Source organism: Patella vulgata, chromosome 7, assembly GCF_932274485.2.
Source record: "Patella vulgata chromosome 7, xgPatVulg1.2, whole genome shotgun sequence".
In the NCBI taxonomy this organism is placed as follows: Eukaryota; Metazoa; Mollusca; class Gastropoda; family Patellidae; genus Patella; species Patella vulgata.
In genome coordinates, this window is record NC_065885.2 from 1,694,595 (window position 1) to 1,710,046 (window position 15,452).

The following is a 15,452-nucleotide window of genomic DNA, read 5'->3' on the forward strand; positions in this document are numbered from 1 at the left end:
CGAGGCTAAGCCTAAAATTCAAACGCTATTATATCGGTTGAGAGTGAAGCAATTTGACTGAAATTTTCAGCAAATTCCCTTTACACTATCTAGTTTTTAACTATTATAGTGAGAACTGCCAGCTCTTTATCTTATCTCCCGTAATGTATCTTTAATATACGATATAAACTTAACTCACCTATTCGTCCTTTATGTTTCAATATTGAATTTAGAGAAATGAAAATAGATTGAAACTCTGCTGCCAGGGAAAAATTCACCCATTTCTTTGCATTAGTCCTCATGTCGACCTCGGGGTCATGTTAATCTCAATCAACTCAGAATAACCATTCTTTTTTATTCTGTGTAATTTCAGATCATTCAAGAATTTTATCGCAAGGTGTATTTTGAGAGAGCTGGTGGAAACTATGGCAACCTTCAAGACTTCGACAAGCAACTGATCAGCAAGAATTTGACGTTTGAAAATGGAACCCTCCGTGCTAACCAATCAGAAATCGATGATCTCTCGGATAAATTGGGTGTCGATCATGCACTTTTGTTGGAGAAATGGGAGATTGAATTATTGTGGTCTACAACCGTTGCTGCATTTGTCTTATTTGGAATGATAGGCGCTTTTACTTCCGCAAAGGTCGCTGACTTTTTTGGCAGGTATTATAAATTACCTCCCTTTCAGCTTTAGTTAGCATTTATGGTTCTCATGCTTTTTATTTGCAAAGCCGAAATAAGTTTCCTACGAGGCTCCCACTGCTAAAGACCTCTACCCGCAAGCGAATTATTGAAATAAAATTGAACTATATGTTAGTCCCGAAATGACCTAGTTTGTATCAGTGGAAGTTAAAGCCTCTCTCTCTCTCTCTCTCCCATTAAAATTGATTTTTTTCCTGTAAATTCAAAGTCATGAAAATTACAGGTTGTCCGAAAAATGCCAATAACAATTAGCGGCTTTCAGAATTACTCAAAACTTCTTAATACATTTATAAATTGGTTTTAACATCCTACTGGTTTTAACGTCCTACTTTCCAATTGGGCTAATGAGGACAAGCATACATCATACATGGGTTATGAGGAAAAGTGTGCCTGGGCAGCAGCGCTGTGGGCTACTCTAATATAGAATTCCAATCTTTTTCATGCATGACAATGTGCACATGGGACTTCAGTTTTTTGTCCCATCCGGATGACTGTATATTTTCCCTTGACAGACCTTCTGTTCTGTATCACTGACAAGGGGTAATATTGCCGAAAAATACTGACGAAATTCTCAGCCAACTCTGTTATCAAAGAAAGGGGCCTCCAGGTTAGCGAGCCAACATCTTACTCATTGAGCCACAGTAGCTCCTAAAAAGGGCCAGTTGTAGAAAGTGCGGGGCACAATTTGGGAGGCATGAAGTTACAGGATATAAATACATTACAGCAGTAGGAAATTGGTCAAATGTTTCATAAACTGGTCCTTAATAGATTTGGATTGTATTAAAATGAATTTTTTGTAAAATAATTTTTTAGGAAGAAGGGTATGATTGTCATTACATTTGTTATGTTTATTGCCGCCATTTTTGGCGGAATAACGAAAGTTGCAGCCTCACCAGAATGTCTGATTATATCCCGTATCTTTGTTGGTCTTCATTCCGGTGAGTACGATTATTTAATTCAATCAGATTAAAACACAGATCAATCCTTAAAACAATGTCTAGTTGTTCGGATGGTATAAAAAAACGAGGTCGCGTTATTAAAACACAGATCAAATATCCTTAAAACAACGTCTAGTCGTTTGGATGGTATTAAAAACCGAGGTCGTGTTATTAAAATACAGATCAAATATCCACTCAACAATGTGTCTAGTCGTTTGGATGGCACAAAAAACTGTGGTCCCATTATTAAAAAAACACGGATCAAATATCCTTTCAACAATGTCTAGTCGTTCAGAAAATTGAGGAGGCATTTCTAAAACACAGATAAAATTTTCTTTTACATTTTTTTTGTTCTAATTTCGTTTCATGTTGTGTATATCAAACATACAATTTATACAAAAGGCAATCATTTCTTTGTATACATATAGCACAGCTTTTGAAAGAGTATCCTATTATCAGACACAGCATACTTGTCAAAAAGTTGTTCTGTATGTGTATTTGTCAAAATGTCATGCTATATGTGTACAAACCAGTGATTGTTTTACCTATAAATTGTGTTGTATTTGTCAATCGCTAAATGTCAATCAAGGATTACGCCAAGTAGTTCTTCGCGAAAATTGCCGTCTGTAAATTATTTGATATTTTTGAATGTTTTGTAATCTACAGGTCTAAATGTGAGTTTAGCTGCCTTGTATTTGGCGGAGATTTCTCCCAAGAAGATTCGTGGAGCTATCGGAACTTGTCATCAATTGGCTATTACTGTTGGTATCCTATCCTCCCAGATTCTCGGATTAAACGAACTTCTTGGTGAGTATAATAGCCAGGGCCGAATTAACCTGGTGTCGGGGGGTCATCATTCCGTCCCTAACTGATGAATGCAAAAACACCTTGGTGAGTATGATAGCTAGGGTCGAATTAAGCTGGTGTCGGGGTTGTCATCACAGATGCATTCCATCCCTAACTGACGTATGAAAAAGAAAAAAAACCATAGAGGAGATCGTTAGAAATCATCATCCCTGTCGTTCAGAAAAGGGAGACGTTAAAATCCACTTCATTTAATAATAATAATAAGTCCATTTATATATCGCGCTAATTCCACATAGAGTTGTGCTCATAGCATTACAAAAAACACAATCACTCGTGCAAATATTTCTCAAATAAGTATGTTTTCAATCTGGATTTAAAGGAGTCTAATGATGGACTGGATCGAAGACTTTCAGGTAGTGAGTTCCACAAATTGGCAGCAACAACACTAATTTCATACGGTTGCTGATGTGGTAAGGGAGATAACTATATTATTAATATTTTCTATATTTATTTATTAGGTACTGTGGACTTATGGCCGTGGTTGTTTGCGTTCAATGCCATACCTCTCTTCATACATCTTGTCTGTTGGCCATTGTGTCCTGAAAGTCCAAGATATTTACTCATTAAGAAAAATGAAGAGCAAGAAGCTACCATTGGTAATTTCCTTTTTTAAAAATAATTTTCAATGAAATCTTTTGATAGGTTTTTTGGGGCATTATCTGTTATTGAAAATGTTTTTTTTCTTAATTAAATTTTAGATAATCAATTTTAGTATGGATTAGGCCCTCAAAATTCAATTGACGATCACAGGCTTTAAGAGATCTCGGTGTTATAATTAGATGATTTTTTTCTTTTAAATCAGCTTTAAGAAAATTACGAGGCTATGATGACGTGGAGGATGAAATAGAAGAAATGAGAATTGAATCAAAGAGATCTGTCAGTGGTACGAACTTCTCCATGCATCAATTATTGACGACCCCAGAACTACGATTCCCAACTGTTGTTGCTTGTTTACTTCAAGTTACCCAACAATGGTCTGGTATCAACGCTGTAAGTGGATTTTATTTTTTTAATATTTTACACCGTGAGTTAATTGATCTAACATCGTACAGCCTCCAAATAACGTTGAACAAACAATTGTGCGAAGCATTGCCACCATTTTGTTTGGCACCTCTTTCTTAAACTCTTAGAAGTTTCTGATTTTGTAAAATTCCTCGATAATTCCACAGACTTCACGCCAACTCGATGCTGTCGTCAACCCCCACCCAGCTCCCTCAAATTCCTGAGCACATCTCTGACCCTGAGGTTTGATCCCTGCATTGGTGGAGAAAGTTCATCCAGATTTTCCGGCATGATTTCCCCTTGTCTGTGATGCAGGACGGAGAACCCGACAAGGACAGCAGTCTTGTCAGTCGGATGGGACGAAAAATAACGAGGTTCCGTGTACACATTGCCGTGCATGTAAAAGATCCCTTGACAGTTGGAATTCGATGTAAGAGTAGGCCGTAGTGCTGCTGTCCAAGCAAAATTTCCCTCATAGCAGTCTGTATGGCATATGCCCGTCTTCATTAGCCCAGTTCGGAGCAGAACAGTAGGACGTTAAACTCCATTTCATTTCATCTAAAAGTCTGATAATAATTGGTCGAGAGCGAGAAATAAGATAGATTATTGATACAGCATGAAGACATCAAACTGTAGTGTCTGATGTATATGTATGTATTCCATATAAGGTTACTTATTAATCACATGATCACTGTTGTACCCTTCTATTGTCACAGACAAAGTGAGGCATCATTATATTACTGTATGTCTTGATTGAGATACAGAAACACTATCCCGCCCTTGTATTCATGCGAGTCCAATATGACAGTCGTCTAGAATATGTGCGATTGGAACGTTGCCCCAATATCAAAAGATGACATCATATCTAAAATAATTGTACATTCTACCCTTTTTCATCAATTATTTGCGCAACTGGAGCTGTATGAAAAATGGTTAAACTTTTTAAAAGAAACAAACTTTTATTACAAATTTTAATTGATATCCGTATTTTTGTTTTTAACTATTTATATACGCAAAGGACTTCTATCTATTTGTATTTATTTTTAACTAGCAGGATAACCGGCTTCGCTCGGGGGTCATAACTTCGAAACCGGAAGTGGTAGACTAACGCCACCTGGCCTATGTTACTCCCCGATCCGAGCTACCCCTATACCCCAAATTTCAGACTCGGGGCAGACCTAGTGTAGCCGCCAACCCCGAACAGACAGACAGACAGACAGACAGACAAACGACAGTCACAAATATTAGTATAGATAGATAACTTTATTGTCTGTGATACTTGTTTTTATTTATGTATATAAATATATTTATGAGATATTGATTTAATTTGTCTCGTCAAAGTTACCATGAGTTTGGCACCATATAGCCTGTTGGAGCTGACGTGCCATAAAACTCCATTTCATTTCATTTCCTCGCTAGGTATCACAACATATTATAATGAATATATTTGTTTAATTATAGGTCATGTCGTATTCTACTTTCATTTTTGGACAAGCTCAAGTACCAACTGAAAAGATTGGTTATGTTATTGTGGGTACTGGTTCTATCAATGTCTTGTGTACGGTCATAGCTGTAAGTAGATTATTGTGGGTACACGTTCTAGTGCTGTGCACGTAAAAGATCCCTTGGCAGTTGCAATTTGATATAAGAGTAGGCCATCGCGATGCAGTCCAGACAAAATTTCCCTCATAACGGATGGGTTATGACTGTCTTCATTAAATCAAGTCGGAGTAGAACAGTAGGACGTTAAACCCCATTTCATTTCATTTTTTTCCTTTAAAAACGTAGAAGTATATTTGTATATATATATATCAAGATTCAAAGAGTAATTAATGTCTTGCGTTCTGTGGGGGGGGGGGGGGAGGCATGGTCAAATGGAAATGAGTTAATACATGCACGTTGGATCATAAAGTCTGTCATCGAGTAAAATAGCATAGTTTCAATTCCCCAGTTGTACATGGCAAGGAGTAGGGACACCCGTCAAACCCTGTGTTTTATCTTTGGGTCTTCCGGTTTCCTTTTGGTGTTAAGACCCCTACACGCAAGCTAAGGGGTGAAATAAAATTGAAGCATATGTTAATCCTGAAATGACCTAGTTTGTGTCGAGTGGAGATTAATCCCCATAAGATCTGTCGTTATGGCTTTATTTTAACATCACACTTCTACTTGACATGTCGTCTGACTAATCCCGTGGGTTTTTCACAGTTTCCCCCACTGAAATAAAATGATATATGTTTTCTTTGATTGGCATTTAGTACATATTAACACCAGGTACAATTTTATGGACACACAATTACTGAGTTTGATACTAAGAAACGTTTCGACGAGGATACTCTCATCTTTAGCTTTAATTATATTTGATTATCTTTGTTGCATAATCTGTATTTATTTGCCTACTATTCACATACCTGTATCATTTGATTCTTATCTTTGTTCCATATTCTGTATATATTTGCCCACAATTCACATATCTGTATCATTTGCTTGATAAAGACGGAGTATCCTCGTCGAAACGTCGCTTAGTTTTAAACTCAGTGATTGTGTATCTATAAAATTGTACCTTGTGTTATGATATATGTTATTCCGGAAATATATGACAAGGAGTAGGGTCGCCTGTCCAACATTGTGGGTTTTCTGCCTGACATCCGGTTTACTCCCACTGCTAAGGACCTCTGAAGTAATAAAAATTAAACCATATGTTAGCCCCGAAATGACCTAGTTTATTTCGAGTGGATGTTAAACTCCATTTCTCTCTCTCTCTCTCTCTGGAAATAAAAATCCAACTTTTAATCTTATATTTTGTTGTAATTTCAGGTACCTTTAATGGAGAAATTAGGAAGACGTCCCTTGTTATTATGGCCGATGTGTATGATGGCTATTTCTTTCTTGTTGATGACCGTTTTTATTAATCTACAATTTAACGTTGATTTAGTCGAACACCATTCGACATTCGCTATGATTTGTATCGTTCTCATGCATATATACGTTATAGGTTTCGCCCTTGGTCTTGGTAAGTTAAACATTTTTATTTTACGTTTGACTGTAGATGATTTGTGATTTGTTTTACGTTTATTTGATTTTTTTTTAAAAAACAAAACGATCTGCTGCTCAACGCTCATTGATGATTAAATCAAAAAATGGATAATCAAGACTATTTTTTTTATCGTACTGACTTTAGTAATGATGATCGAGACTAGGCCCAAAATTTAATCACACTTTGACTGAAATTTTTGGCAAATTCCCTTTACATTATCTAGTTTTTATCTATTATAGTGAGAACTGCCAGCTTTTTTTATCTAATCTTCCGTAATGCCCATTTAAGGGAACATTCGTTCATAAATTGAAAATGTGGGCATATAAAAAAAAGGTCTAAAATAAGTTTATTTTCATCTATACATATTAAAATGTAGGCTTATAAAGGGTCTAAAACATGTTTGTTTTCGTTTAAAAACTTGCTATTATATAATTTAGCTATTCCCAGTATTAAAAAAAAATCAGACAGAAAAGGGTCACATATACAAAACAAATTGCCAAATTATTATTGTGGACTCGTTGCCCCAGTCTGTCCGGATGCCTGTCCTTCCACATTTTGTTTGTGGACCCTCTACAAGTGACAATTTTTATCCCATTCTGATGAAACGAAAAATATATGTTTATATCCCAAAGATCTTGGTTCCTTTTGATATTGATGCATGTCGGACTATAAAATCCTGTATATTGACCAATTGTTGTATGCTATTTTAGTTTGTTCTGTGTCCATCTCTTGCTAAATGTGGGCATATGTTGCATGGCAACCCCTTGTTAGATATATATGAGCAAGCCTGCAAAAAATGTAGTAGTCACAGGCATTGTCGGGCGGTAATTCAGGCTTTGTTGGGCACAAAACCTCTGGGGTCTGTCATTTGTTAGGCGCAAAACCTCTGGGGTCCGTCATTTGTTAGGCGCAAAACCTCTGGGGTCTGTCATTTGTTGGGCACAAAACCTCTGGGGTCCGTCATTTGTTAGGCGAAAAACCTCTGGGGTCTGTCATTTGTTGGGCACAAAACCTCTGGGGTCTGTCATTTGTTAGGCGCAAAACCTCTGGGGTCTGTCATTTGTTGGGCACAAAACCTCTGGGGTCTGTCATTTGTTGGGCACAAAACCTCTGGGGCCTGTCATTTGTTAGGCGCAAAACCTCTTGGGCCTGTCATTTGTTAGGCGCTAAACCTCTGGGGCCTGTTATTTGTTCAGACACCGATTTGTCTTGTTTTCTTGATACTATTAATACACATCAGTCACAAAGTCAGGAACTAGTTCATTCGTGATTGACATTTTTTTCTGGTACAATTGAAACTGTTATTTTTAGCCCTGTAGCCGTATAGGGGTGATCTGGCTTCAACAAACTTGAAATTTTTCTTTCAGGACCGATCCCCTTCATCCTTGTGTCGGAGATCTTCCGTCAGGAGCCGCGAGCTGCAGCCATGAGTCTGTCTACCGCTTTTAACTGGATTTGTAACTTCGTTTTGATGTTGGCTTTCCCCTTTATGAAGGTAAGGAAAAAATATAACCATAAAAATTCAACCATTTGTCCACCATTGACAGTAGTGTGCAGAAAGGGCATCAGAGGGGGCCACAGTCCTGAGCATACAATTCTGGGTGTGAGGGGATGGGGGCATCCAATTCAGGGGGAGAGGTAGTGGGGACATCCAATTTAAGAGGAGAGGGAGTGGGGACATCCAATTCAGGGAGAGACGGGGTGGAGGCATCCAATGTATCAGGGCAATAGGGGTCGACTGTGTTAGGGCTATGTGGTTGACTGTATTAGGGCAATGGGGTTGACTGTATTAGGGCAATGTGGTTGACTGTATTAGGGCAATGGGGTTGACTGTATTAGGGCAATGTGGTCGACTGTATTATGGCATTATGGCAATAGGGGTTGACTGTATTAGGTCAACTGTATTCGGGCTATAGGGGTTGACTGTATTAGGGCAATAGGACACTAGTAAATTGACTAGAATGTCCCGTGTTCGAATCCCGGGCAGAATTTCCCCTCATGGCGCACTGTATGGCATACCCCCATCTTTATTAGCTCAGAAGGAGCAGAACAGTAGGATAATCCCATTTCATTTTCTGTCCATAGTGCTGTGATGTTTGTTTTTATTTTATGCATAATATATTTTTGTTTTATTATTATTTGTGTGTCTCATTTTTTCATTTGGTTAGTAGAATAAATTTTGTGAACTTTTCAAGTTTGAAAATAAAAATATCTTGTTTTATTTTATTATTGTAGGATGGATTGGGGGCCTATACGTACCTGCTGTTCACTATAATATTAGCAGCCGCAGTAGTCTTTATATTTTTCTTTGTTCCCGAAACCAAAAATAGAACCTTCGACGAAATCGTTGCTTCCCTCGGTCTGACCCGTGGACGTGGTCCAAAAAGTTCGTACAAATTTCCTGATGAAGCAGAACTTCAACCAATGGGAGAAAAGGTGTAAATGTGTGTTTTCTTTTAGGATAATTATTAAAAAATATTATTAAAAACTGGTCAGAGATTGTCGCTGCAGAGTTGGGATTAGAAGAGCATGGGAAAAAAATTGGATTAAACTGGGTAGCCATGTAGTGCGCACGCATATTGAATGATTATATAGTTCTCTGGTTTCAATGTGTATTTTAATTGAATGACCAGATCTCTAATAAACGAGGGTATTGTAGTAAACCATAGCATTTACACACTCAAACAAAAAGAATTTTTGAAAAACAAATGGTCATTTATAATTGTATTTTCCAAATTCATTGTCGAAAGAGAAAAATGTACGTTTAGCAATTATATTAATTTAAAACATTTTTGACATAGAAATATAGGCTATATTTGTACAGTTTTGAAACATAAAACTAAGAAATAGAAAAAGTAGGTATTTGGCATGAGTCGTATTCGTAGGATCCTTATGACCAAGATTCCAACCTCGTTAAACTTACTTATTCTTGATTATAATAAGGGGGATAAGTGGTGAGACGTTCAGTATATCGAATAATCAGCTCAAATTTAAAAAAAAGTGGCATGGGTTATCTCAGTGACATGAAGGGTTATCTCAGTGGCATGGGGTATCCCAGTGACATGGGATATCCAAGTGGCGTGGGTTATCCCAGTGATATGGGTTATCCAAATGGCATGGGGTATCCGAGTGACATGGGTTATCTCAGTGGCATGGGTTATCCCAGTGACATGGGTTATCTCAGTGACATGAGTTATCCCAGTGGCATGGGTTTACCTCAATGTTGTGTGGAAACATAAAAACAAAATTTCAATGAAATTTCGATAGCAAATCCCACCACTGTGTAAAAGTCCTTCCTTCGACCAAAAACCTAAAGAAATTGCCACTTGAGTCTCGCGAACAATGCTTCATTTAAAACTTCAACACTTTAAAACTTAAAATTTTTTAAGACGAGCAACCACGTACTCTTTGTTTTTAAATTATTCGTTTTCCCGAGGTAACAGGAAGCAAAATTTGTCATATGTGTTTACAAAGATAAAAATTGAAACTGTCGTGGTCATACTGAGGTACGATAACATGAGATATAAATTCGGGTGTTAATCATATAGTCCATTATCCCCCTTATTTTAAAGTCTCTGAATGTCATATGAGGAATTGGGGAATCCCTTACAAAATACAATACTGTACAAGTCAAATCACTAAAAGAGATATCGGGCCAAAAATCGTTCAATTCTGCTTAAGATTAATAAAGATGTGATGACATTCAGCATCCGATATAAACTGCTGATAAAACTAAAATCTCTTGATGGTTCTCTTTAAATTCATTTCAATCCAATTCCGTTGATTTTGTTGTTTAATTAAATTTTAATTAATGAACGCGAGTACATTTTAGCATGGATAAAACTTGAGAAAACTTTGATACCCAATAAAAAGGCAAAAGGCATGCAGAGACTTTAATGAAATACCGTCACCATCTTCATTACAACCTCAAACCAGATGATCGTTTATTTGTTGGTTTTTTTTTTTAGATAGTTTGTTGAATTATTAATTGATTTTTGATTTGATTTGATTTAAATTTAAAAATTGATGAGGAGTTAAGTTTGCACCTGAGAGACCCTGATTGATCATTGACCTATGATTTTTTAGTCAATATGTTTTGTGTGTGTGTGCGTTTTTTTTTGTGTTTTAATTAAATTCTGTGATTTGATACAATTGTTAAAATGTATAAAATTGTTTGATGTGTTTCAAATCAAGTGGGTGTTAAAAAATTTAATGATTTTGTGGTTGATTTTACATTTTTGATGTGATTTTGAGGATTTAGAGTGGTTGCTATAGCAATAATAGCCTTATTTTGATTTGACTTCTATAGCGGCCATATTGGGTTCACCGTGGTTTCTATAGTAACATATTAAAGATATGCTTTGTGGGATTCTTTTGATAAAAAAAATTTGTTTTAAACTAAGTCAAAAACACATAAAAACAAAATGTAAATAATATATATGTTTAAAAATATTTTTTTCTTCTTCTCTTGCTTGACTTTTATTTTAATTTGCATTTATCCATATTTGTATGTCAATTTTACCAAGAAAAAGATGTTTTTTACAGGTATTGTAAGGCATTAGAATTTCAGGTACAAATTTTATTTTTTATTATGAAAATGATTTTTATATTGCCTTGAAATTGTTTATGGAAAATAAAAATAGAAGCAAAAGATTTAGACTTGGTATTGGTGGATTTGGACTTGGCAGTGGAGGATTTAGCCTACTTGCCAGTGCCATGTTTTAATTTGGTTATGCCCTAAGCTTGATAAAGTTTACTTGATAGATATATGTACTTAATTAGAATGAGAATTTTGTACTAATTTTACTATGTATATATGCTGAAATAGCTACTGGTTGTGATATAACACGGCAGTTGTAAATAACTTCTTCATTAGACCTTCATTGGAATTTGATATACATGTAACAGTAGGCCGCAGCGCTGCTGTCCGCCCAGTCGGAGCAGTTTGATGTTAAACCCCATTTCATTTTATTTCTGGCAGTTGAATATAAGAGTAGGTTGCAGTGCTGCTGTCTGGGTAAAATTTCCAGTCAAAGCAGGACAGTGGTATGTTAAACCCTATTTATATCCAATAGCTGATGGTAAACCCCTATTTCATTTCCGACTTTACCCTTTTGTGTGTTTTCTCAATCAGTAACCCTTACAGTATAAGATACTACATCTATGATCATTTTTACTTCCATTAATTGTTAATTAAGCATACATTTGTCAAATTGATTATAATGTTTATCTTGTTAATTGTCCTGTTAATTGTTTAATTAATTATTGTCTTATTTAAGATTCTGATCTTTATTTTTAAGTTCTTAAAGTTTTAGACCTATTTTTAGTTTTGATAGAAATATATTGGTGCTCTTTTATTTTTTTAAACATAAAGTTTTTTAAAAATTTATATTTTTGGATATATTTTTCGTTTGAAGATTTTAATGTTAAAATTCACCTTTACAGAGGTTTATCGTACATGCACATCAGTAATATTACATTGATAGATAGTCCAAAACAAATTTAAAAATAAAAGATTGACTCAAATTAAAGATGGCATAATTGCTTACAAAGGATTATCATGTATGCACCATCAGTAATATTACATTTATAAATATTCCAAAACAAATTCAAAAATAAAAAATTGGCTCAAATTAAAAATGGCATCATTGTTTAAATCCTTTAGATCTAAATAAAGTTACTTCTAAATTATTTAACATACAAACACGTATGTCACGGGAGTTTGGAGGTATGATAATAAAATCCGCATTATATTAATAGAACTAGTGAAGTAACATTATACACATGGTAGGGGATATACTTTTATAAACATAAAACGTTCCGTACCCAATATAAAATATTTCTAAGTGTAAATTCTAGTCACAAGATCTCTGATGAGCGCAACAATGTCCGAACACTTGGCAAATGATATAATATTTAAAAGAAAAATGAATGAATTCGCAGACTGCTATTCGACAGAAATATTAAATTTATGATGAATATCAGGACTGTAATACTATCCTAGGGCCAAATACAACATTTTCTGAGAATCTTAATATTGAAACTTAGCATGGCTGAATTTTTTTGTTTGCCAAGTGTAAGGTCTAGACTTGTAGAACTTAAAAATATGAAATCAAACATCATAGAAGGTGTGCAAGGGTTGTCAAACATCATAGAAGGTGTACAAGGGTTGATTAATGAATGATTAATCACACAATGTAGAACGCGAAAGAATTAACAAAGTTGTTTCTTTCTTAGGCCAAGCCAATTTTTACTTATTTGGGAATTGGTCAATAAAATTTCAAAACTTAAAAATTTGGAACTAAAAGCTATTGAGGAGCGCAATCAAGAACTTTTGGTTTTTAATTATTTTATGTCCTTCCAAGAAATGGGAAGTCATTTTGGCGTGGCCTTAATTGAAATGATTGTGTCAGAGAGCAGTCAACTACCTCAATGAGCCTAGATTTTATGTATCTGTGTTTTTACTTGAGTTACCGTAAATCTTACAGATCAAAGAACAACAATATTCTGGAACGGATCAGGAATCAGATTCACAAAAACTTCTAAAACATTTTAAGAATTCAGCTTTTCAATTGGATATAAAAAGAGCTAAAATTTGTACTAGAATTTTAAATCTCAACCAATGAAATGCCTGAATCCTGAAAATATCATAGTTTAAGTTTTTGTGAAAAAAAACCTGGAAGCTTTCTTCATATGTTGTTGATTTCAAGAAATCAGAATCTTTATACAAAACAGTCGTGATTGAGTCTGGTGATTGATTCATAATTATTGGATGTAAAAGTATGTGCATAAATTAGTGATTGGATGTAAAAGTCTATGATATTTCTACATGCATGAAATTAATGACTGGATGTAAAAGTCTATGATATTTCCATGTGCATGAAATTAATACCTAGATGTAAAAGTCTCTGATATTTCTAAGTGCATGAAATTATTCACTAGTTGTAAAAGTTTATGAAAGTTTTCGATGCATGAGATAAAAGTCGTATAAATTGTAAGAAATAAACAAGAATAAACGTTGTTTTAGGTGAAAAATAAATTTGTATTGGCCTGATCTATTCTTAATACAGTTTGGCCATCAGCCCTTTTTATATACTTTAATTATTTTAAATGGGAAATTAAAGGCCATTATTTACGAAATATTTATTTATATTTCTTGTATTTCAAATATTAAAAGCATGATGTCTGCTTTGCGGTAACTAAAATTGTTATATTTATTTTAAATGAAGATTTATTATCTGTTAATGTTGATTTCAAATCCATTTTTATAACTTACATCTCTTGTATAAATGATGTTAAATAATTATATATAATTGTATAAAAACAGGAATTTTTTTCCGAGCTACTGGGTTCATAAAAACTGTCTCAATTAAGACCAAATAGATTATATGAAATCATTGAATAATTGTGTTAATATGAGCATTTAAAGCCTATCAATGTTTTATAACCGATTTGTTTAAAAAAGAACATTATGATCTACCAGCACTAGATAATGATTCAAAAGATGACATTTTTATACAAAAGGAATGGAAATTGTTAGGAGTTGGGACCCATACGAATGCTTAATTCAATGTACAATTGGCTCATCTAAAATACATAGGCCTTAAAAATCATTTGATGTGTCAAGGCCTTGATATATATATAGGCCTACGTGTAATTGTGAATGTGTATGGGTGGACTTGTCAATAAGTCACATGTAGATAATAAGTTTGGTGTAAGAAAGGGGGGACAACTGCACAATTACTTACCATTGCACAATCACCACTGCTTAGTACTTCAGGAAGGAGATCATTTGTCATTTTGAGCCATGATTCACTATTGTAGTTATACTCTACCTGCTACCATTACAAAAAAGGGTGATCCACATGGCTTGTGATGGCTAATGGTGTTAACAATCTGATTTAAACACAGATCCTATTTCGTCTCATTTTGTATAGTTTAAAATTTCGTTTTACTTGTCTTTACTACACTAGTATCTGGAAGAGTTGTTATATAACCGGTGTTCTGGATGATGTGAAGGATTAGCCAATGAAACGGTCTGTTACGGCGAGTTTTTGGTGTGAGGTGCACAGAACTGTGGGTAACCCACTTGAAACATCAACACTGATTGGTTAATCAAATGTCTGACATCATAGGGTCAAAAGCCGCTCGTATTACCCCTGATGCAACCTTCCACTAAAACCGGTCAGATCTTCATGTAGTAGAGACCATCGAAAGTATAAAAAAACCAAAATGAAATATAGATCTGTATTTTAATCAGATAGGGGAAACTTTATATTGTATGCTGAATAAGTGTGTCAAGGGGAATAACTCTTTTAGATGTGTCCCCCCTCACCAATTCTCTGATAGTAAATGAAATGAACTACTAATAAGAATGTATAGAAGAATAATATATAAGCATTTTATATATATGAATATATTATTGTGTAATATGATGTGTTATATAAAATAAAATAATAAATGGTTTTAAAATTATGTTTGACTTTGTTAAGTTTGTAATGGAGAAGAGAAACATGGGGTTCAACGTCCACTTGACACAAACTAGATCGCTCGCTCCTGGTGTTGGAAATGAAATGAAATCGGTTTTAATGTCCTACTGTTCTGCTCCGAACTGGGCTAATGATGACGGGCATACGCCATGTAGTGTGTTATGAGGGATATTTTGCCCAGCCATCGGCACTATGGCCTACTCTTATCAAATTCCAACATCCCATCCATGATTTTCAGGCGTGGTTTCCCCTTGTCAGTGGTGCAGGATGGAGTACCTGACAAGGACAGCTGGCTGGCTATGGGCCTGTATAAGAGTCCCGGTAAGGGGGAGAGAGAGAAATGGGGTTTAACTCCACTCGACCCAAACTAGGTCATTTCGGGACTAACATATTCTTTAGTTTTATTTCCATAATTCGCCTGCGCGTAGGCGTCTTTAG

General features: G+C 35.2%; 1 protein-coding gene across 6 annotated transcripts in view; it reads left to right on the forward strand.

The window, feature by feature from the left end:
• The window catches only part of LOC126828649 (solute carrier family 2, facilitated glucose transporter member 1), a 79,372-nt gene extending 64,372 nt beyond the window's left edge, over positions 1-15,000 (forward strand). For 5 of the 6 annotated variants that reach the window (XM_056102538.1, XM_050558546.2, XM_050558545.2 and 2 more), the window contains 9 exons: positions 353-645; positions 1,498-1,622; positions 2,289-2,429; positions 2,948-3,085; positions 3,292-3,479; positions 4,953-5,063; positions 6,306-6,501; positions 7,893-8,020; positions 8,761-15,000. In XM_056102538.1, the coding sequence (XP_055958513.1) occupies positions 353-645; positions 1,498-1,622; positions 2,289-2,429; positions 2,948-3,085; positions 3,292-3,479; positions 4,953-5,063; positions 6,306-6,501; positions 7,893-8,020; positions 8,761-8,967 (1,527 nt within the window). In that variant the 3' untranslated portion in view covers positions 8,968-15,000. The remainder of the gene's footprint in view (positions 1-352; positions 646-1,497; positions 1,623-2,288; positions 2,430-2,947; positions 3,086-3,291; positions 3,480-4,952; positions 5,064-6,305; positions 6,502-7,892; positions 8,021-8,760) is intronic. The other variant, XR_007683186.2, reaches the window with a different exon arrangement.
• Positions 15,001-15,452: the final 452 nt, after the last annotated feature.